Source organism: Neophocaena asiaeorientalis, unplaced genomic scaffold (genome assembly GCF_003031525.2).
Source record: "Neophocaena asiaeorientalis asiaeorientalis breed wild unplaced genomic scaffold, Neophocaena_asiaeorientalis_V1.1 scaffold242, whole genome shotgun sequence".
NCBI classification, from domain to species: domain Eukaryota; kingdom Metazoa; phylum Chordata; class Mammalia; order Artiodactyla; family Phocoenidae; genus Neophocaena; species Neophocaena asiaeorientalis.
This window is the reverse complement of record NW_020172451.1, coordinates 7,311,188-7,335,328: the sequence shown is the minus strand read 5'-3', so window position 1 is coordinate 7,335,328 and position 24,141 is coordinate 7,311,188. Positions and strand designations below refer to the sequence as shown.

The 24,141-nt window shown below is 44.7% G+C and overlaps 1 protein-coding gene across 1 annotated transcript in view; it reads left to right on the top strand.

Annotated features, from left to right (window-relative positions):
* The window catches only part of ACO2 (aconitase 2), a 51,964-nt gene that overhangs the window by 7,306 nt on the left and 20,517 nt on the right, over positions 1-24,141 (top strand). Inside the window, exon 2 of the mRNA XM_024737428.1 lies at positions 20,736-20,872. Coding sequence (XP_024593196.1) covers positions 20,736-20,872 — 137 coding nt within the window. The remainder of the gene's footprint in view (positions 1-20,735; positions 20,873-24,141) is intronic.

Sequence of the window (24,141 nt, the reverse complement as noted above, 5' to 3'; positions counted from 1 at the left end):
CTCTGAAGAGTGGGCTGGATAGAGGGGACACAGTTCGGTTGGCTCCGTGCCCTGTTTGCATATGGATCTATTTGAGGCCATGATTGCCTCCTGCCCCGAATACCAGCAGAGCTTGAGAGGGAGAGGCCAGAGCTGTGGGTCAGCCTTCACAGGCTGCCTGTTGAGCTTACAGAGGATGCCCTTTGTAAGTATTCAAAGGGCTGCTGCCCCGGGGGGCCAGAGCAGGGTTTGGGATTTGTATGTACAGTGTGCCTAGCGTCTCTGCTCCAGACAGCAGCAAAGGAGAATTAGGCAGATGAGTGAATCTGTCATCTCATTACTTAAAGGAACCCCTTACTGCGTTGGAGCCCATTTAGAGGCTGTGTCTTGGAGAGACATGGCTCCCTGCCCCCTTTCCAAGCCTCTTAAAAGGACTGTTCATTGCTCCGTGAACAGGCACTAATGGCTCAGCACAGCCTCTGCCAGAGGCCCTCACAACTTGAATTTGAAAGCAAGATGAAGAGACTAGTGTTCAAATCATGGTTCTTCTTTCAGTGTCCTAGGCTCTGAATATAGAGTGGTGATCAGATTAGACAAGTTTTCTGCCTTCATAGAGCTTACATTTTAGTGCAATTATTTACCTTCTTATCTGTCTGAGTCTCCATTTTCTCATTAAAACAGAAGACAGAATGACCTATAACAATCCCACTTGGCACAGTTGTTGGGAAGATGACATAAGATAACCTTTGTGATCTTGCTTGGCACAGTTTTGTTTGTTTCTTTTCATTTTATTTCTTACCAGACTCCCTGGTGGGTCCGCTTTCGTTGTATTCCTTCCTTCAGAGTTTGTTCTGTGTCAGTAAATGCAGGATCAGGAGAGCCTCCCTTACTCCATGAGAGCCCTAGAGATTTGTATCCCATCCAGCAAGGGAGGGGGCACTATCGAACCAAGAAGCCAGATTCCACCAGAGGCGTTGAACAGTTGGGACTGAGCCACCATGGAGCACTGAGCCCACCTGGCTGCTGGGCCTGTGGAGGTTGGGAGACACTGTAGCATAGTGAGAAGGGCATGGGCTCAGCAGGTTCCCAGCTGTGTGACCTTGGGCAGGCTACTTCCTGTCTCTGAGCCTCTCCATCTTCAGGGCAGTTAGGGAGGCTGAGCTCTGTCCAGCAAGGTTTATAAGAGTGGCTGGCATGGAGCAGTGTGTTAGCTACTGTGATTTACTCCAAAACAGATCTGAGGGCACCTGGCTGCTGGTCACCCTGATGGGAGACTCCCACCCAAGTAGAGGGAGTTTTATAACGAGGAAGTACTATAGGAATGCTTAGAATGGAGAAGACACGATTATGGTTTTTGGTGATTTGAAGGGCTGAAGTGTGGAGGAGTGATTAAGCTCATTTGATCTGGTTCCAGAGGATGGAGCTAGGAAGCGTGCTGGGTACTTTCACGTAGGTACTCTCCTTTAATCCTCACTACAGCCTGTGAAGGTGTTATTCCCACTCACAGATGAAAAAAGCTGTGTTTAGAGGGCTTAAGTAAAAACACACAAGGTTACACAGCTTGTTGCGGGTAGAGCTGGGATTTGAGCCCACATTTCCATTGCTAGAATCTGTGCCTGATTTAGTGGAGGTGTGTTTCAGTTCAGAAGCATTTGTTGTTGTTGTAAAGTATTAGAATTGTCTAGTAGTGGAACAGACTTCCTGGAAGAAAATGAGCTTCCTGGATTAATCATGTTGAATCAGGGGCTTGTAGAGGTTGCTGAAGAGAGGTTTTCAGCCTTGAGGCTGCCCTTGGCCCCCTACTTCCTGAGAAAATGGAGGCTGAGGGCTTAGTGGAAGTATCTGTTTTAGATAAGGGCCTGGTATTTACTCATGAGAATCTCATAAGCCCCAAGACTTGGGCTCCAAGCATGGGGGAAAATTTTCCCATTTCCTAGTTGTTGTGACATCTGTGTGGATGGCCTATGGATGATCTCTGGAATGTCTCTGGGCGCTGGGGCCAGGTTGAACCAAACATTGAGTATGTTTTACTTTTGGACTTAGGAAGTAAAAACAAAACCCCAATAAGTTATTTTTTAAAAAATACGCCCAAGTCATCATCCTTCTTTAAATAATACTGATGTGGACTACTCATACTTCAACCACAGTAGTCAGATATTATAAGACTCAGTAATATCTATTTTTAAGGTAAAATTAATTTCTTACTTTTTTTTCATATTTGTAAAGGTACCCCTTGTAGGAAACTTGGAAAATATAGAAGTATAAAGAATACCATAAAATTTACCTATTATTGTTTGTAATACCCAGAGATAACCCACCCCCACCCAGAGATAACAATCATTAACATTGTAGTATATTTCCATCTAGTATTTTTAAAATGTTATAATCCAAATTAAAAATATGTTTAATAATACATGTGTTATAAATTTATATTTCTTTAAATTTTTTTCTGATTTTCAAAGTTCAAAGTAAATACATATAAAAAGTAAAAAATTGTCCATAATTTCACCCTCCAGGGATAGCTACTGTTAACAGTTTGGCATCTATTCCATTTTGATTTTATCTGATTTCTTTAATTCATTTGTATCCAAATCAATACTTAGAATTGCCAGGGTTCACTTGGTGCTTGGAAGGCTCAGTGTTTCGGCTTAGAGCCAGGCTGTCTTTGAGTGCTGGTGTATCTGTGAGACCTTGGGTGAGTTACTATGCTTCTCCTGCCCTCAATTTCCTCATCTGTTAAATGGAGCTTGTATACAGTAGGGCTGTTCATCCATGTAAAGTGCTTATAACTTGGCACTCAATAGAAAGTATTAAGTATCACTATTACTACTACTACTAGTAATTATTATTATTATCATTGTCTTTGCTTAGAAACCTCAGCCCTACCACCTGTTCAGTTTGGGTTCAGTAGGTATCCTGGTGCCAGGGACTATGGGGAGGTGTAGATTCAGCACAGACTGGTGTTTAGTGCCTCTCTTGGAGTCGCTGTTAAACACCACAGGGTACCTGGCATCAGGCCAGGGGGTCTGGTGGAGGGGACTTGGGGTAAGTACTCCTGGATGGGCTCTGGGGAGTTGTAAAATTGTGTTGTTTTATGTGTTGTCTAAGTTTTCTCCATGAAATCTGTCCTCCTTTTTTGAATGGGAGGAAAAACCCTAGTAAAGGCTATTTAAAAAACAAAAAACAACCTGCTTAAAAAAAACAAACAAAACAAAAAAACCCCAACAACCTGCTTTGTAGCATTTACATAATAATTGCTATTATTTGGGAGCTCATTCACATAATTTCAGACCTCACTTAATACTGTGGGTATTTATTCCCTTTTTCCAAGTGAAGAAACTGGGTTCATATATAAAATAGATAACTAATAAGGACCTACTGTATAGCACAGGGAAGTCTATCTACTCAGTACTCTCTGATGGCCTATATGGGAAAAGAATCTAGAAAAGAGTGGAGGTATGTATATGTATAACTGAGTCACTTTGCTGTACCCCTGAAACTAACACAACATTGTAAATCAACTGTACTCCAATAAAAATTAAAAAAAGAGAGAAAGAAACTGGGTTCAAAGATGAAACCTGCTTGACACCACACAACTAATAAATGGTGGAGCTGGGCCTTTGAGCTATATCTAAGTTCTTTTCACTGTGTAAATAAACCACAGGTCATAATTCAGCCTCCTGAATCAAACCTGCTGGGTTTCTAGCCTGACCTTCCACCATCTCCTGCTTTGTCTTTTACCTCGCACCATTTTGAGTGACTTGTGGCTCCTGCACACTTCACTTGATGATTCTGTATCTTTTTATGTACTATCTGTCCTCTGAGTGCCTTGCAAACCCTTATTTATCCTCCACAGCTCTGGTCAGGGAAGTCTTGCCTGGGCCTCCCAAGCAGAGCTAATTGTTCGCTCTCCTGTACTCCTGCCCCTTGTGTGTGTTTCCTTCCTCAAGCAGGTCACAGTGGGTTACATTTACTGCTGATTGTGGCCAAACTAAGGTATATAAGTGTAGGGACTGTCTTATTCTTCTTGGTATCTGTGTCCTGTTGCTTGGCACAGAATAGGTGTTCAAGTGTTAAAATACAAATGTGCTTATAGGAAATAGGTTACATGATAAGCCACCATCAACCTACTCCATTGAATACTTTTACCCCTCTTGAATGCATTATCTACATGGCAGCCACAGTAACTTTTTTTTTTTTAATGCAGATATAATCCTGCTTCAGTGACTTCCCATTGCTTTTATTTTTTAAAATTTTATTTATTTATTTTTGGCTGCATTGGGTCTTCGTTGCTGCACGTGGACTTTCTCTAGTTGCGGTGAGCGGGGCGCCTCTTCGTTGCGGTGCGCGGGCTTCTCATTGTGGTGGCTTCTCTTGTTGTGGAGCACGGGCTCTAGGCGCGCGGGCTTCAGTAGTTGTGACACGTGGGCTCAGTAGTTGTGGCTCGTGGGCTCTAGAGCGCAGGCTCAGTAGTTGTGGTGCACAGGCTTAGTTGCTCCGTGGCATGTGGATCATCCCGGACCAGGGATTGAACCCATGTCCCTTGCACTGTCAGGCGGATTCTTAACCACTGTGCCACCAGGAAAGTTCTTCCCATTGCTTTTAGAATCAAGTTAAACATTTAACATGTCCTACTGTAAAGCCCATACGAAAAAATCAAAGCCTGACCAATTGATTGGTAAAGGTACAATGAACCACTTTCATATTCTGACGGTTCATTACTTATATACAGACTGAGAAGAGTAAGCTGAAGTTGCCAGCTCCTTGGGTCCTAGTTGCATACACCGAAAAGGGTGGCACCAAAACAAAAGGAGCTGATGACTGCACTGAAAGCTGTGACAGCCTTGATGCCACTAAGCGGGTTTATATCCTGCAGCTCTAGTTTGAAGAGTCCAGGGCAGAAAGCTCTATACCTCATCAGATCCTGGGAGGCAAGGAGAAACTGTCTCATGACTGCCTCCCAGGGAGATAAGGAGCAAGTGGGAGAGGGCCTCACAACTCCTTTAGAGGCCTTCTACTGTCTGGTGTTCCGAGGTATTCTGCCAAGACTCAGATAAACTATAGTTCAAGGTTGCTGCGGTGCTTTTCTCGTACACCTGCAAGGTCCGTCATGATACCTAGCTCCATTTTACGTCTTAGCCTTATTTTCTGCCGTTTCCACTGCCCTTTGCTCTCTTTGCTCTAGCCAAGCTGGCTTTCTCTTTCTTCTTTCAACTACAGGTGCTTCCCTGCCACAGGACCTTTGCACATGCTGTTCTCTCCGCCTGCCAGGTTCCCTGGATTCCTTTTCCTAAACTGCACTTTCTTTGCCTGGCTAACTCCTAGTCAGGTTTCAGTTCTCAGATTAAATATCACTTTCTTGGAAAAGCCCTTCCCCTAGTCTAGATTAGGTTCTCCAGCTTTATACTGTTAATAGCGTTATAGCTGCTTAACCTTTCTTTCATAGCACTTCTCATATCGTTGCTTCCATAGTTTCTCTAGTGATTACTTGATTATCACAAGTAATCAATTACAATAATCTAGTGATTATTCTTCACCAGATTGTAAATTCAGCAATGGGAGGGACTGTGTCGTCTTGCTTATCTCACTAATTCAGGCACCACAGCACAAAGTCTGGGGCTGGATAAATATTTGTTTAATGAATCAGTACTACTTCAGTTTTTTTTTAAAAAGTAACTTTATTTATTTTTAATATTTATTTATTTATTGGGTTGCATGGGGTCTTAGTTGCAGCAGGCTGGCTCCTTACTTGTGGCTCCAGGGCTCCTTAGTTGTGGCTCACCAGCTCCTTAGTTGTGCCACACAGGCTCCTTAGTTGTGGCATGTGAACTCTTAGCTGCAGCATGCATGTGGGATCTACTTCCCTGACCAGGGATCGAATGCGGGCTGCCTACGTTGGGAGCGTGGGGTTTTATCCACTGTGCCACCAGGGAAGTCCCTGCTTCAGTTTTAATTAGGGTGGTAGTGTGGTGGAAAAAGTGTCGACTTGAGAATTAAGTGACTTGAGTTCTGCTCCAAACTGCTGTTAACTAGGTATGTGACCTGGGGCATTCTTCATCTGTCACGTGAAGAAAAGATATCTGGTGATCTGGGGACACTTTGGGTTTTGATAATCTGTGATTCTAGATGAACCATTTAATTAGCCAAGTTCTAGAGGGATGGGATTTAGGATGAGACTCCAGCTGCCTACTTGACATCTCCACTTGGGTGTCGGACAGAAAAACTCCCGATCTCACCCCCAAGCCTGCTCTTCCTATTGCCTTCCCCATTTCAGTTTATAGCAACCCCATTCTTCCAGTTACTCAGGCCCAAAACCTCAGTGGTATTCTTGACTTTCCTCTCATGCCTCTTGGCCAGTTTGTTAGCAAATCCTGTTGTTAGTACTTTCAGAGACTATCCAGACTCCAACCCCTTCTCACCACCTCCACCATTACCACTCTGGTCCAAATCACCACCATCTTTGACTGGGATATTGTGTTGGCCTCCTATCTGGTTTCCCTGCTTCCTTATATTCTATGTACAGCAGCCAGAATGGTCCTTATAAATAAGTAGGACCATGTAATTCTCATTCAGAATTCTCTGTTAGCTTCTCTTCTCACTCAGAGTAAAGTCCAGAATCTTTACTGTATTCTACAAGGTCCTGTGCCACCTTTTCTTTTTTTTAAAGATTTGTTTATTATTTATTTGTTTTATTTATTTTTGGCTGTGTCAGATCTTAGTTGTGGCATGTGGGTCTTCGTTGAGGCATGCAGGATCTTTCGTTGTGGTGCATGGGCTTCTCTCCAGTTGTGGCGTGCGGGTTTTCTCTTCTCTCGTGGCGTGTAGACTGGGCGGGTGGGCTTTGTAGTTTGCGGCACGCAGGCTCTGTAGTTGAGGTGCACGAGCTCAGTAGTTGTGGCGCATGGGCTTAGTTGCCCCATGGCATGTGGGATCTTAGTTCCCTGAGCAGGGATCGAACCTGTGTCCTCTGCATTGCAAGGTGAATTCTTTGCCACTGGACCACCAGGGAAGTCCCTAGGTCCTATGCAATCTTGGTCTTACCTCTTGCTGTACTCCTCCTTGTTTATTCTGCTCTGGCCATACTGGCTTCCTTGCTGTTCCTTTTTTTCCCCCCTATATATTTTTTACTTTTAAATATTTACCATTTTAAGAATTTTAAGTGTACAGTTCAGTAGCATCAAGTACATTCACATTGTTGCACAACTATCACCACCAGTCATCGCCAGAACTTTTTCACCTTCCCAAACTGAGACTGTAGCCATTAGACACTAACTCCCCATTTCCCCCTTCCCCCAACCCCTGGCGCCCACTCTTCTGCTTTCTGTCTCTATGAACTTAATTACTCCAGGTACCTCATATAACTAATCACACAGTATTTGTCCTTTTGTGACTGGCTTATTTCACTTAGCATAATGTCTTCAAGGTTCATCTGTGTTGTAGCATGTGTCAGATTCTTTTTTAGGCTTTTACAAATCCTTTGTTAAGTCTAACTAATATTCCATTGTATGTACCACATTCTGTTTCTCCATCATCCATCAATGGACACTTGGGTGGGTTGCTTCCACTTTTTGGCTCTTACGAATAATGCTGCTATCAACGTGGGTATACAGATGTCTCTCCTTGTTGTTCTTTGAACACAACGGGCACTACCTCACTTTGGAGGATCCTTAAACTTTCTGTCTAGAATACTCTTCCTTCAGATTACCTGTACGTTTACCTTTTGTCAGTTGTTGTTCAATGTCACCTTCTCACTGAAGCCCTTCCCAACTCTCCTACTTTAAATTGCACCTCCCCCTACTTCCCTGGCTCCCTCTCCCAGGGCTCCTGCTTCATTCTCTCATGACACTTACCGACGTCTGACTGAGGTTTTACTTGTTTCTCTGTGTCTACTTGTCTGTCCCCTCCCCGCCCTTATCCTCCTGGAATGTCAGTCCCAAGAGGGCAGGGAGTATTGGACCATTTTGTTCATTGCTGTATCCTTAGTGCCTCAGACAGTGTCTGGCACCCGTAGTCACTCAGTAACTAGTTGATAGATGGACAGACGAATGAGTAAACAAATGGGTAAGGTTTGGTGGTAGGAGGGAGGGGAGACAGAGAGAATGACAGTGAAGATAGATGTTTTTCACCAGAGTCAGCCCTGCTTATCATTTCTCATATTTCTGGCTGCTACTGAGATTATAAAGTTAATATAAAAACCTAGCTTTTTCTTCATCCTTGTATCTTACTTCTCCAGTGACTGCTACTATCCCCCAAAGACAGTCTTGTTCTGGGAAAGTTGTGTGATAGAGGGCACCAGAGTGTACAGACAGAATTGAGAGGATCAATGTGAGGTTGCAGGTTTTAAATATTTTGAAGTAAGGACACCAAAACAACAACAACCAAAACAAAAACAAAAAAACCACTATATCATTCTCTGTTATCACCATTATTTCTTAAAAGGGCCTTTTTAACATCAAAGGTATAGGAAGGAAAGACTCAGAACAAAGAACATGTTTTAAATGTAATAAATTTGACTTTTTAAAAAAACTTGCTACATTGTCTTTATTTTCTCCATTTTCCTGGTGGATAGTTGTGTGCAGGCAGGCATCAAGTGGGTGGGCTGAGGTTTGGGGTCCTCTGGTACAGTAGCTGGAAAGCTGCAGAGAGCCTGGTGATGCTCTGCAAACGCCTTCGGTGACTGTCATTCGTTGTCGCTGTTTGCCTTTGATGTTTGCAAGTAATTTTTTTTTTTTTTTTTTGCGGTACGCAGGCCTCTCACTGTTGTGGCCTCTCCCGTTGCGGAGCACAGGCTCCGGACGCGCAGGCTCAGCAGCCATGGCTCACGGGCCCAGCTGCTCCGTGGCACTTGGGATCCTCCTGGACCGGGGCACGAACCCATGTCCCCTGCATTGGCACGCGGACTCTCAACCACTGCGCCACCAGGGAAGCCCATGTAATTTTTTTTTAATTGAGTTATAATTGACATACAACATTGTATTAGTTTCAGGTACACAGCATGAGGATTATATATTTGTACGTATTGCAAAGTGATCACCACAATAAGACTAGTTAACGTCCATCACCATACATTTTATGTAACTAATATTTTTAATTGGAAGTTCTCTAAGATAGTGTTTTCAGACTGCCTATGTCGACCTGTTATTGGATCATGAAATTAATGGGGTGCAAGTGGCCTTCAAAAAAAGATAATATAGAATGCTAAATAAAAAAAAGCCAGACACAGAAGGCCAGCTATTGTATGATTTCATTTACATGAAATATCTAGAACAGACAAATCCATAGAAACAGAAAGCAGGTCAGTGATTGCCAGCAGCTGGGACAGGGAGGGTGAAAAGAAAAAGGAGCAGCTGCTCAGTGTGTCCGGGGCTTGCTTCGGGTGATGGAGAGGTTCTGGAACTAGATAGTGGTGATGGTTGCACAGCATTGTAAATGTACTGAATTGTACATTTAATAGTTACAATGGTAGATTTTACCACAATGAAAATAATAATAGAGAATAAAAAGTATCAGTGTACACCGCACATGTCAGGTATTGTTTAGTGAAACTTCGTGTGAATTACACACACTCTCAGTACCTCTTGCTGGGCCACAACATAAAATGTGTTTTGTGCCTGTGTGTTTTCAGTCAAAATTTGGAAGTCCCCTCTCAAAGGCTCCTTTTAGCTCCGAACATCCTGTGGCCAGTATATGGATGTTGCTAGGATACAGTGGACTTTGAATGACTTCCTCCTTCCCTGATGACTCTCCACAAATGCCATGTGATTTTTGAGCAGATCACTCAGTCTCTCTGGTTTTTGCATCTGTAGCCAATGTTTTTGATTTGAACCCAAACATGATCTTGTTTGAGCCCTGAGGAGGCCTTAGCCTCTTTTTCACTCGAACACTGGTATTTCCCCTGTACCTAACGCATACAATAGCCACTCTAACACACTACCACACCTTCTGTTTGTCTTATCCCACCATACTGTGGTCTTGAGGGCAGGGAGAGCGTGGTGGTGTTCTAGAGTCCAGTGTGATACAGCTAAGCTTTCCCCAGGTGTGCTGTAGCGAATAACATACAGGTGTAAAGAGATAATGATCCCCCCACCCCCATCCCCCAGCAACTAAGGCTGCCAGTTGTCTTCCAGCAGCAACCTGGTCTGTTTACCAAAAAGAATTACTTTGTTCGTGGGCCTTAACTTGAAAAAGTTTGGGAGCCATGTGGAAACAATTTCTGGCATTATTTGTTAAATGACAGGGATTATTCTCCATATTTTATAAGTATTTTAAAATAGAGTAAACAGTTTGACCATGCAGGGAGCTAATAATAAATGGGTAGTGTTCTGAATCTGGTGTGCTTTCTGTGACACCACGTTGGGTTGCATTTGATGTGTGCACGTATGCATACCTTTACATCCACATCTGTCTGTAAAGGAAGGCGAAGGCTGTGGCTACTCCAGAAAGACCTGAGCTCTGGGGGTTTTCTTCCTTGGTACAGATTAATCTGTTCTGCCGTTGCTATGCTTTCCCCTAGGCCTTTGGGAGTAAGTGGGTTTATCTGATGCCTGTTTACTGGGGAGGAATATTTATAGAATCTCTGAGCTGGAAGGAACTTTGGAGAACATCTAGTCCGGTGGTTCCCAGATATGGCTGTATCAGCGTAACCTGTAATCTTTATTGATGCTTAAGGAACTCCACCTCAGGTGATTCTGATTGAGAGGTCTGGGAGCCCTTAGGGCCTAGAAGCTGTTTCAGTGAAACCTCCCAGCTGATTTTGATGCAGCCAGAATGATCTGCTTCTCCCATTTTATAGAAATGGAGGGACTTCCCTGGTGATCCAGTGGCTAAGACTCCTCGCTGCCAGTGCAGGGGGCCCAGGTTCGATCCCTGGTCAGGGAACTAGATCCCGCATGCTGCAACTAAGAGTTCACATGCCGCAACTAAAGATCCCGCATGCCGCAACTAAAGATTCTGCATGCAGCAACGAAGATCCCACGAGCTGCAACTGAGACCTGGCGCAGCCAAATAAATATTTTTTTAGAAAAAGAAGGCACAGAAAGGCTAGATTATTTGTACAGGGGTGCATTGTGACCGAACTCGGAGGCCAGATCTCTGGACTCCCAACCCCTGAATGTTCCTTCTTGGCCCCCACCACCTCCTGTCACAGGGGGAATCTCACTGTCCACCATACTGCACACAGAGAAATGACCCATGGGGCGGGTACTCTGAGCTTGATACCTTCACCTGAATGTTGGATTTCAAAATTGGAGTTCAAGAAGAAACCTACAGTGATATTAGGGAACTTTGGTTCTCTCTACATCAGCTAAAAACAGCTTGCTGTCAGTCTCTTTCCATCCACACAGTATTACCTTAATACAAATTTGGGGAATTACAGGAGAAAATAATTTTCTGTCTTAACCCAAACCATTTTTTATAATGTTCATTTCCTTTGCATACTTGGAGTTATTTCTTGAAGATAGAGTCTCAGATATGGAATTACTGAGTCAAAGGTATGGATGTTCCTGTGGATGTCTTATTGACAAGCTGCTTTTTGAGAAGATTGAATTACTTTGCTTTTAGTCCACAGCACGCAGTCTGCAAGGATATTTATCTTTGGTTCTGAGCATTTAATTTTTAATTAAAAACTAATGTTGGTTACATTCTTTCTAATTATAAGAAGTATTATAATGATTCATTTGTAGAAAATTTGGAAAATTTAGAAAAAAATCAAGAAGGAAATTTAAGCCATTATGTCTAGTGCATGGACTTAACCATACTTGATGCCTTACTTAAAAGATTTTCTGTCATGAATTTTTACACATAAGTAAAAGTAGAAAATAGTACAAAGAACACCCATATACCTACCATCTAGAGTCAACAGTTATCAACATTTTGCCTTATTTGCTTCATCTATATATATTTTTTAAAATTTTTATTGGAGTATAGTTGATTTACAATATTGTGTTAGTTTCTACTGTAGAGCAAAGTGAATCAGCTTATACGTTTATATATATCTCTTTTTTGGATTTCCTTCCCATTTAGGTCCCCACGGAGCATTGAGTACAGTTCCCTGTGCTATACAATAGGTTCTCATTAGTTATCTATTTTATACATAGTATCGATAGTGTATATGTGTCAGTCTCACAATTCATCCCACCCCCCCATCTATATATTTTTTATTATTTTTTTTTCTGGACCATTTCAGAAGAAATTAAAGGCGTTGTGACACCTCATTCCTAAAAGCTTCAACATTTATCTCTTAAAACTAAGTCAATTAGCTATATAACTACAGTATCATTTTCTTAACTTCCCCACTTCTCCCAAAAATGTCTTTGGTAGCTATCTCTTTTCAAATCAAGACCTGATAAAAAAATTTGCATGCTGCATTGATTTTACTTTTTTTTTCGGTACGCGGGCCTCTCACTGTTGTGGGCTCTCCCGTTGCGGAGCACAGGCTCCGGACGCGCAGGCTCAGCAGCCATGGCTCACGGGCCCAGCCGCTCCGCGGCATGTGGGATCTTCCCGCACCGGAGCACAAACCCATGTCCCCCGCATCAGCAGGCAGACTCTCGACCACTGCGCCACCAGGGAAGCCCTGATTTTACTTTTTTAGTCTCTTAATCTAGAACACCACCTCCCCACTCCCACCCCGTCACACACACACCGTTTTTCCCCATGACATTGACTTGCAAGGGACTACCCCAGATTCTCGTAGACCTTTCGCATTCTGGATGTAATTGATTATTCTTTTATTCCTTGCATTTCCCTTAAACTGGAAGTAAGGTCCCAAAGCTTTCTTAGAGTCAGGTTAAACATTTTTTGACAAGAATTCTTCATAGGTGACGCTGTCCCATCCGGAGGCACGAATGTAAGGTAGTCTTGCTGTTGGTGATGCTGTTTGATCTCTGGGTTGAGCTGGTGGTAACCAGATTCCTCTAGTGTGAAGGTACATTTTTTTCCTTTTACTTATTCGTGATAAATTCCTGTAAGTTAACTTGCTGAAACAAAGGGTTTGCACATTTTTAAAAACCAGAACACTTGATTATTGTCTTAAGTGCTCCTGACTGATCCTGCTGTGTATGCTACACTACAGTCAGCATGCTTTTCTGCACCAATTTGTCTTGTTCATTCTTTTTTTCCCCCCTGATTACAAAAGAAACTCGCATATATCATGCAGCATTTAAAAGTTACAGAAATACTTAGCCTAGAACATAAAAGTGCCCATAATTCTAATCTCTAGAGATAATTGCTGTGAACAGTTTAGGCATATCATTTCAATTTTTTTCTAAACATATTTACATTCGTTAATTACTGTTATTATACAGAAATGGGCCCATACCATGGCACTGTTTTGCTATTTCTTATTTTCATTGAATGTGTCATGAAATTTTTTTCCTGCCAGTAAAGGTAGATCTACTTCTTTTTAAATTTTTTTAAATATTCTTTTAAAAAAATATTTATTTATGTATTTATTTGGTTGCACCGGGTCTTAGTTGTTGCAGGTGGGCTCCTTCGTTGTGGCATGCGAACTCTTAGTTGCAGCATGATGTGCGCTCTAGTTCCCTGACCAGGGATCGAACCAGGGCCCTCTGCATTGGGAGCTCAGAGTCTTATCCACTGCGCCACAAGGGAAGTCCCTTCTACTTCTTTTTTTAAATCATGGTAAAATACATAATAAAGTTTGACATTTTAACCATTTTTAACTGTTCACTTCAGTGACGTTAACTACATTCACAATGTTGTTAGACCACCACCATCATCTTATTCTTGAATATTTAAAAAGGTGTAGAATGGCATTCCTTCGTGGATGAACCAGAATTTATTCAATCAGTGCCCTATTTTTGGACAATTGTATTGTTCTTTTAAAAACAGTGATGGGGACTTCCCTGGTGGCACAGTAGTTAAGAATCCACCTGCCAGTGCAGGGGACACGGGTTCGAACCCTGGTCTGGGAAGCTCCCACATGCCACGGAGATAAGCCCGTGCGCCGCAACTGCTGAGCCTGCCCTCTAGAGCCCGTGAGCCACAACTACTGAAGCCTGTGCGCCTAGAGCCTGTGCTCTGCAACAAGAGAAGCCACCGCAATGAAAAGCCCGCACACCACAACAAAGAGCAGCCCCGCTTGCCACAACTAGAGAAAGCCCGCACGTGGCAACGAAGACCATCAATCCAAATGTGAAGCTAGACAAAGAACAGTTGTCTAAATAAATAAGTAAAAACAGTGATGTAGAGAGCGTCTTTGCTAGTCTCTGCACTCATTTAAGTATTTTTATAAGATAGCTTCCTGGAAGAGGGAAAGCTAGTCAAAAGGTACAAATGTTTTACATTTTAATAGGTATTGCGTAATTGTCTTTCAAAAATGTTCAACCTGTTTACAGTCTAACCACAAGCATCTGAGCCTGGCAAATTATTGATTTGTCCTGTTAACTATTTGTTCTCACAAGGTTAACCAAACTTGCTCTGTATTTAACCTTGCTCAATAAGGAAGAACTGGTTGGTAAAGTAAAAGCAACATTCATTGGTTTAATTAACTGATATTTATGTAGCCCCTGTGTATCAGACCTGGTGTTCAGGCATGGGGAATTTTATTATGAATGAACAGACACAGTCCCTCCCTTAGTGGATCTTACAGACTAGTGGAGACAGATATCATCTCAGAATGAACGTCAGAAAGTAGTAAATGGGCATAGATAATAGGAGGCTCTGCTTGGGCTGAGAGTTCAAGAAGGTTCCCTAAGAAAGTGAAATTAATTTGGAACTTGAAGGATCAATGGGAATTACCTACACAAAGGGTAGATTGAGAAGGGGGTGGGCAGAGAACATTCTAAGCAGAAGAAACGGCATGTGCAAAGGCCCAGTGGCAGATCCCTTTAGACTTTGTACTGGCTACGGAAGTTCAGCATGTTTGGTGCCCTGGAGGAAAGCAAGTTTCTGAATTATTCAGAGACCAAATAGATGAGGTCTCTCTGCCAGGATCCCGTAAGCAGAAGGGGTTTCAGAGGGATGGGAGGTTTTCCAAGGCAAGTTCTAACAAATTGCAAGTAGTCTGAAGGAGAGACAGAAGAGTTGCTGCTACAGAGCTCAGCTTAGATTTTTAGAATGTCTTAGCCAAAGTTGGAAGGAGGGCAAGTAACTAAGGAGAAACACTGTGGCAGCTGGAATACATCAGAAAGGGGTCAAGAATGTCAAAGGCCCAGATGAGCTAAGGCTTCTGAAAAATGCTGATCAGCCAAAAGCTATGTTTTCAGTAAGCAAAAGAAGAGGATACCCCTTCTGCCAGAATCCAGAAAAGGAGCACAACCTCATCACATCTAATTGTGTGTCTGTCTCCTCCATGAAAATAATACAATATAACATACATTGAGGGCTTTCCTGGAGGTGCAGTGGTTAAGAATCCGCCTGCCGATGTGGGGGACATGGGTTCGATCCCTGGCCCGGGAAGATCCCACATGCCACGGAGCAGCTAAGCCTGTGCGCCAGAACTACTGAAGCCCATGCACCTAGAGCCGTGCTCCGCAACAAGAGAAGCCACGACAATGGGAAGCCTGCGCACCACAATGAAGAGTAGCCCCCGCTCGCCGCAACTAGAGAAAGCCTGCGCACAGCAGCAGAGACCCAACACAGCCAAAAATAAAAACAAATAATAAAAAAATCACATACATTGAGCACATATGAACCCACTCTGTGCCAAGCACTTAAAGTAGACTATTTCATTTACTATTAACACGTTTATCTCCATTTTCTCTGTGGGGAAGCTAAGGCTTGGTGAGGCTAAATAACTTCTGTAGGGCCACAGCGGGTTAGTGATGCTGCTGGGTTGGGCAATCTGACTACAGGTCTTCAATCTGAGCCATCACACCATGCTACCTTCCAATGGGAAAGGATAGGTAGGCTATGTGGGGTTAGTGGGTAGCAGAATCCAGGGGAATTGGCTCATCCTAGAAAGAGACAGGTCTGCACTTGCATCCTGGATTCACTGTTTGTCACATGTAAGATTTCTGACTTAACCTCTCTGATCTTCAGTTTCCAAATCTGTAAGATGGGAATAACAATTACCTTGTACCACTATGGAATTCAAAATTAGGCACAGAAAATGCTTGGCATGGAGCAGGTACTTAATAAGTAAGGCTGTTTTATTTTTATTCTAAGACTACCCATAGCCTAGTCTTCATTTTATATGTGAGATATATGTGGTCCTGAATGAATGATACATGGTATCCTTGCCCTTGAAGTCAGTCTTTGGGTAAGCATATTAGTATGATCAGCCTCTTCAGAGTTATACATGACATTTCATACACTTTAAGCCTCTCACAGTTTGGCTCTGAAGCAGGGAACAGGGCTGAGATTTCACCCTTTACAGGTGTGAAAAACTCAGGCCTGGAGGAACAAAGTGAATTGCTTAAGGTCTCACAGCCAGGCTAACATCTTCTTACTTTTTTGTTGCGATCAGTAGATTAGTGAAACAGGGAATGTGAGTGTTGATTTCTGTAGGGCAACTGACGGGTCAGTCAGGCTGTCCCTAGTTGTGAAACAGAAGTGATGGCTTAGTGACATTTCAGTCAGGTGGTTATCGTTGTGGGTTGAAGACCCGGACCTGGGGATTGTCACTAAATAGATCACTGTTGGCTTGACCAAACGTCCACCCTGGGGAGCCTGGCCTGGAATGGGTCACATTTGTACTGAGACTTGGATGAACAGCCTGAGAGTTGTGCTTACTGCGTGTGTGGCTGACACGCACTGGGAAGGCCAGCCTGTCAGGACCTGGGGTGACTGACCCGGACTCCTGTAGACCACAGAGGGCTGGAGGTAGACAGAAACTGGTGCTGAAATTAAACCAAGATTAAGGTAGAGCTCTGCACAGAAAACCAAGTCTGTAGTACAGTGTGGCTTGAGCGGTCAGTGAGGAAGATGGCTATTGAGGGGTTAGGAGGAAGGGAGTGATGCATGTGTCAGCAGTGAGGTGGACAGCCACAAGCTCAGCAAAGGAAGTGACTGTCCCTTTGCCCTCAGCACAGGGCATGGTTGGGCTATTGCAGGATTTAGAAACATGCCACGTAAAGGAAAAGTTGAAAAAACTCAGGGCTACCCTTGGCCTAGAGAAGAGGGGGTTTAGAGAGGACGGTAAGTCCTGTCTTCAGATAGTTGATGGACCCCCGCCCTCAGCTGAGTTGTTGACCTGGGTAAGGTTTAGGGTTACGTTGTTGTTTTGGGCCATATCTCGTGGCTTGCGGGACCTTAGTTCCCCAACCAGGGATTGAACACAGGCCCATGCAGTGAAGGTGCCGAGTCCTAACCACTGGACCGCCAGGGAAGTCCCAGGATCCGCTCTGCGGCATGTGGGATCTTCCCTGACTGGGGCACGAACCCGTGTCCCCTGCATTGGCAGGCGGACTCTCAACCACTGCGAGGATTGTGTATTTTTAACAAACTCAGGAGATTCTGTTGCACCTCAGGTCTGGGAAGCAATATCCTGAGAAAGATGGTTGCGTTTATTTCATACCGTCCAGAGGGCAGACACCCCCGCTACCTGAAAAAGCAGACTGTGCAAGGAAACAGAGAGAGGGAGAATATTTTGAAATTTTTCAGAAATGGATTGGTGGTCGTGTGGGATGATGAACTCCTGGCATGGGATGGGGTCCAAATAGCTTTTTAGAAAAATTGACTTGATGAACATTCAGGTGGTTCAGGCTTCCTAAAAACTCTTTCCATCCTTATTAATGTATAAACCTGAGCCGTCCCATGTGGCAACTTAACTTTAATTAAAGTTGAGTAACATTAAAAATTCCACTCCTCAGTCACCTCAGCACACTTCAGGTGCCCTGCAGCCACACGTGGTGGGTGGCTACTGTATTGAACAGTGAGGATCTAGGATGTGTCCATCATGGCAGGAAGTCCTCTTGGGCAGCGCTAGCTGTTGTGAACAGACATTTGCACATAGTTGGTAAGCAGAGCAGTGTCATGATTAAGGATTGAGCATGTAGCTGGTTGATTTGTTATTAACACTATTGAGTTTATCTCCATTTTAGGGGCAAAGCTTCGGGTGAGGGCCTGGGGCAATAGCAGAAAGTGGGCCAGTCAGGCTGGGTTGGGTCCTGGTTGCTGCTCTGTGGCCTTGGTCACTGCATGAGAGCCTCAGTTGCCTCACTTGGAAAATAGGCTAATCATAGGCGCCGCTTCACTGGGTGGCTGTGAGGATTAGATGCTTAGCACGGTGCTCATCTCACACTAGGCACTAATAAATATTCTTTTTTTATCCCAAAGTTGTATTCTGTATGAACATATTATTTTGTCCTTTTTTTTCCAATCAGCATTATTACTTAAATCTATTTTTAAGTATTGATATGTGTCCATAGATTGCTTAATGGTCCCCTTACTGTTAGGAATTTGCTACTTTACCTTTTCTCTACACTATAATTATGATTACAGTTATTTGTTTTGCTTACTGGGCCAGACACTAGGTATTGTTCTACTCATTTTTATTTCTAAGGAAACTGAAGTTAAGGGCAATTAATTTACAAAAAGAGAACGATAGATCTGTGTATAAACATTGGAAAGATGTCAAAGATATGTTGATAAATGAAAAAAGCAAGTTGCAGAACAACTTGTATAGCTTCTCATTTGTGTGAAAAACACAGGAGGCTGAATGTATGCTTATAAATGCACAGGGGTAATAATAGAAACAGTGCCAAGTACTTTCTGTTACCTCCTAGCCCTCACAATAGCACTGTGTGGAAATGATTACTTAGAGAGGGTAAATTGTCCTAGATGGCTCACGTAGTAAATGGCGTGCCAGGTTGAAGTCCAGGTCCCCCCGACTGCCGCTGTGCACTGGGCCTCCCACTGTAATGGCAGCGGCAGGCAGCAGCGGCCGTACCTGCAGCTGCAGTGTCCCACATTCCTCCTCTGCACAGGCTGTTGAAAGTCCTTTGGGACTCCCCTGGCAGTCCAGTGGTTAAGACTCCATACTTCCACTGCAGGGGGCACGGGTTTGTTCCCTGATCGGGGAACTAAAATCCCACATGCTGTGAAGCCAAAAAAAAAAAAAAGAAAGTCCTTTGATTGATGAGTTCTTCACCCCTACCCAGTAGGGCAGAGAGTGAGGGTCCCCTGGTGGATTTTTAGCTGGAGGGCAGGTGGATCTGCAGTCTGCACTGGGAGGTCACTTCTGATCAGGGGGTGGCGGGTGGGGTGCTGTTTCCTGAGGGGGTCTGCCCTCCTCGCTGGCCACCTGAACAGCGAGTGGCAGCTGTGCATTTGTATTGGTTCAGATGCTGAGGTCGGCAGGATTTGGCTTTAAATGTTCTGGTGACATACAGAAGGGAGCCTGGGGCAGTGGCTTGAGCTTTGCTTCTTTCCTTGCCCAAGGGTATGACTTCCTAGACGGCGAACACCACTGTTCTTTCCCTCTGTCGCTTCTTTGGGTTCATCTATTCCTCCTTGGTCAAAATGGACCCTGTGAAGTTTGTCATCCACAGTTTAAAATGAACTAATACAGACCCCTTCATAACAGTTGCTTATCTGTTGCTGCATAAGAAGTCGTTGCTCCCAAACTTAGAGGATTAAAACAACAATACATGTTTCTCGCTCACAGTTCCCGTGGGCCCGGAATTTGGGAGCGTCTTGGCTTTTGGTTCTGGCTCAGAGTCGCTCAAGAACTTGCAGTCCAGGTTGTCGGCCAGGGCCCTGGTGATCTGAGGGCTTGGGCTGAGGCTGGAGCACTGGCTTGCAAGATGGCATGCTTACACGCCTAGCGAGGTGGTGCTGGTTTTTGGCAAGAGGCCTCAGTTCCTCTCTAGGTGGGCCTCTCTGAGGACTGCTGAACTGTTTTTTTGTTTGTTTGCGGTACGCGGGCCTCTCACTGTTGTGGCCTCTCCCATTGCGGAGCACAGGCTCAGCGGCCCTGGCTCACGGGCCCAGCCGCTCTGTGGCATGTGGGATCTTCCCGGACCAGGGCACGAACCTGTGTCCCCCGCATCGGCAGGCGGACTCTCAGCCACTGCGCCACCAGGGAAGCCGTGCTGAAATGTTTTAACAGCGGTGGTGACTGTCTTCCGCCAGAGCCATCAAAGAAAGAGAGAACCATGCAGAAGCAATCCTTTTTGCAGCCTAGCCTCAGAGGTCCCTAGTATCACTGTGCCACATTCTGTCCCGTCAGTCGGTGAGTGCTGCACATTCCAGGGGAGCAGGATTAGGCACCACCTTTTCAAGGGATGAGGAAACATCCAAAGCTCATGCATAGGTTTTCCTCACTAATTTTTCCATCTATTCAACCATTAGTTATTAAATCTCAAATATGTGCCAGGTAGTCCAGATACAGATGAATAAGACAGACAGAGCTTGATCCCAAGCCTCAAGGAACTTATAGGGCAGGCAGGATAGCAGCTACCATTTGGGTGGTGCTTCAGAGCTTAATGGGAACGTCCACATATTTTCTCCTTCAACCTTCCCAGTAACTATATGATCGCTACAGCTGGTTGTATCCCCATTGCCCAACTTTTCTGGTCCTCAGATGGTAGAGAATTTTCTTAAGTGGACAGAATTTGACTTTGATGCAGAAATTCTGACTGTAAATCCCTTACACTTTTCTGCTACCACAGGCTGTGTTCCTTTTGGCTACTGTCTCATCCCTGTGCCTCAGGTGAGGAAACTGAGGCTGCAGTCACTGAATAGCTCTTGACACTTGAATTCTTTGCTTTTTTCACCATTCTGCGCTGTCTCTCAGGGGTGGACCGCTCTAAATACTCCACTGACAGTCGCTGCTGTCCTTCTTCTTGCAGAAAGCCCTGGGTGTGCGGCAGTACCATGTGGCCTCGGTCCTGTGCCAGCGGGCCGAGGTGGCCATGAGCCACTTTGAGCCCAGTGAGTACATCCGCTATGACCTGCTCGAGAAGAACATTAACGTCGTCCGCAAACGGTAAGGCTGCAGGGCGAGCTGCGGAGACTGCGAGAGGGTGTTGGTGCTTCTGGTGCCGCCTGCCCCTGTCGGGCAGCGTAGGAGGTGCTTGGGGAAGGATGGTTGGTCGTGGTGGTGGCAGGATCAAGTCGTTTAGGGTACAGCGGTCCCTGCTGAGGAAGGGTGTTCCAGATCAGTGGTGGACCTTCTGTCCTCTCTGCCAAGGAAAAGTCTGTTAGCAAGAAGCCTGGAGATGTGGGTCCTAGAGAAGGTCTCAGGCACTCTTCGGTGCTGTGGCCCAAACCTACCACCCACTCTTTCCAGGACAGACGACTAGCCCTGGGCCATTTCTCTGGGATCTGCCGGGCCCAGTGACTTCAGAAATGCATATATTTCCCCTTCAGTGCATAAGCCCAGGGGAGAGCTCAGCCTTGAGACTCAGCAGGAATCTCAGGTGGGATCTTGAGCATTTTTTTTTTCTGGACCTCTCTTTGCTCATTTGATAAAATGGCAGCTGTCTTTGCCCTGCTGTTCTGTGTGCCAGGTTCTGGGCTAGATGCTGGCACAGGAGGGATGAATAAGATACCACAAGAGGATGCGGAGTGGGGGCTGGTAGCGCCAACCAGCGCTGCGCCTGAAACTTGAATGGCTGCAGACAGAGCTGCGCGCTTGCCTATCTGGTGACATGGCCCTGGGAGGACGAGAGAACAAGTATGAGTACACAGTGTCGCCATCCGCATTAATAGCTGACGAATGGGCTCAGGTGGACAAAGCCACACTGTGAGTGAGTGATGGGACCTGGTCTCCAGGCTCTCGTCCAGTGCTCTGGCCACTGTCCCACACTTGCTCTCTGTTGCCACTTTGCTTCCTCTCTACTGGTATCCTCACTTCAGTTTTACAGGTAAGGGACTATCTTAGTCTTTATCTGCTGTAGCCTGCAACTTGGCATCACCTAATTGTAGTAAAGACTCTTAATGTACATCAAGGATGTTCATCGGATTCAGGTGGTGTAGGCCTTACTACTCAAAATGCGGCCCATGGATCAGCAGCATCGGCATCAACAAGAGCACTGGGAGCTTGTTAGAAATGCAGAGCCTCAGGCCTCACCCCACACCCACTGAGTCAGAACCTGCAGTTTTAACAGGAGCCCCAGGTGACTGGAGTGCACATCAAAATGTGAGAAGTGCTGGCCAGGTTCCCATCTGGTTCTAATGTGTAGTCAGGGTTGAAACCACTGTCCTCATCACTGTGCAACCTTATAAAATACTTTTTCCCCAGAAAACACTATTTATTCTTAGAGCTCTCAGATCACAGCTCAGTGGAAAAATAATAGATTTTGCTTTAGTCTGCAAAACACTTCTCCCCTGCTCTTTATCATGCTTAGAAGGAGAGTTAACATAGAAGCTTGCTTTGAGATAACTTGACAAAAAAGTGTTCACCATTTTGTCTTTGCTTTAAAAAAATTAATCAGAAAACTGCCCTTTGGTTTTAATTTTTATCAGCAAAATTAACCCTCCCCCTAAAATTTTTCCTTTGCCTTCTTATTCCAACTCTGCACTAACCAGAAAGTCCAATCAATAACTTTTAGCATTTTCCAGATTAGTACAGACAAGAGATGTTCCATTTTCATTGTTGCCATAAAAGAGTGGTTCTCGCTGGAGGTGGGGTGAGGGGTCGATTTTGTCCCCTAGGGAATGTCTAGAGACATTGTAGGTTGTCATAACCTGGGGTGGGGAGTGGTTTACTGTTACCTAGTGGGTAGAGGCCAAAATAACTGTCACACATCCTACAGTGCAGAAGACAGCCTCCACACTAAAGAGTCATCTGGCCCAAACTGTCAGTCGTGCCATAGTTGAGAAACCCTTACATAGAGAAAGAAAGCATAAGTGAGGCTGTTCTAAAAAGATGCTAGTGGATTAAAATAGATGTAAGAGTGTTTTAGAGGGCCAGGGGATTTGCAGGGGGACGATTCCTCCACCCTGTGACAGAGGGGCCTGATTCTGTTCCTGGGAACTGGGCCTCTGTCATCCAGTGAAGTGGGGACAGATGGGCATAGAGGACCCACCTTGCCATCCTCAGTTAATCCTCAAGGAAATGTGGTGATGAACTCGTCCCTAGGCTTTTGTCATTGTCAGGCTTTTTTATACAACTTCAGGCATTTGCTGTCAAGGTCTTTGGTTTTAAAGCTCATATGCTATTTTTCACCTCCCCTGGACGCAGAAGGAGGGGCTGTGCAGTGAGTCACTGCCTGTACACCAGCCTTGGAGATGCTGCCACAAAAAGGGGGCAGGCTGTACTTCAGGCCAGTGCTATTTTTATTCAAGGTTCTCATGACTGAGAGATTTTTAGAATTGCCAGTTGCTCTGCTGTTGCCCACAGAGCCAGCACCCTAGGAAACTCTTGCTCTCAAGGGGTTAGGTAAACTTGGGAGTGAGGGGCTAGAACCCAGACTAGCAGAAGGACATTTCTCGCTTTCCCAGCAGAGTCGTATTGGTAATAGCAACAGCAGTAATGATAGTAATTGAACACTTAACTGCAGGCCGGGCCTTGTTCTGAGTTTCCAGATGTTATTGAGAGACAGTATAAAGCCACAATGGCTCCTTGCATTCTAGCTCTTCCACTCAGTAACTAGCTCATGACCAGGGAGGGTCAAGTTACTTCACCTCACTGTGCTTCAGTTTGCTCATCTGTGTTGTGAGGATAAAGTGAGTTATATACATCAGAGTGCTCTGGGCTAAAAGTAAGTGCTAAGATAAAACTATGATGACAGAAAGCAGATGAGTGGTTGCTTGGGGATGGGGGCAGAAGGGAGGGATTATAAAAGGGGACAAGGAGACTTTTGGGTGATGGAAGTGTTCATTATCTTGACTGTGCTGATGATTTCACAGGTGTATTCATATGTCAAAACTTACCAGTTGTATACTTTAAATATGTGCGGTTAAGTACACACCAGTTATATCTCAATAAAGCTGTTTAAAAACAAGTATGTGCTATATAAGTACTATCTGTTATCTCTTTCCAATACGAGCCCTGGACTTTAGAGACGGACTGGGAGCTCCCTGGGAGGGGCAGTGGCTTATCTGGTTACACGGTGGGTTTAGTACTAGGGTCAGGTCTAAACCCAGAGCCTCTGACTCCTCGTCCTGTATATTTTTTTTTGTGGCTCGTTGGGTGTGAGTGGAACTGTGCCCCTCCCGAGGAGCCTTCAAGTTTGGCCTAAGCTTTGAGAACGGTGGGAGGCAGAGTGTGAGGTCCAGGCACGTGGGGTGGCAGCTGTGCTGCAGCGGCAA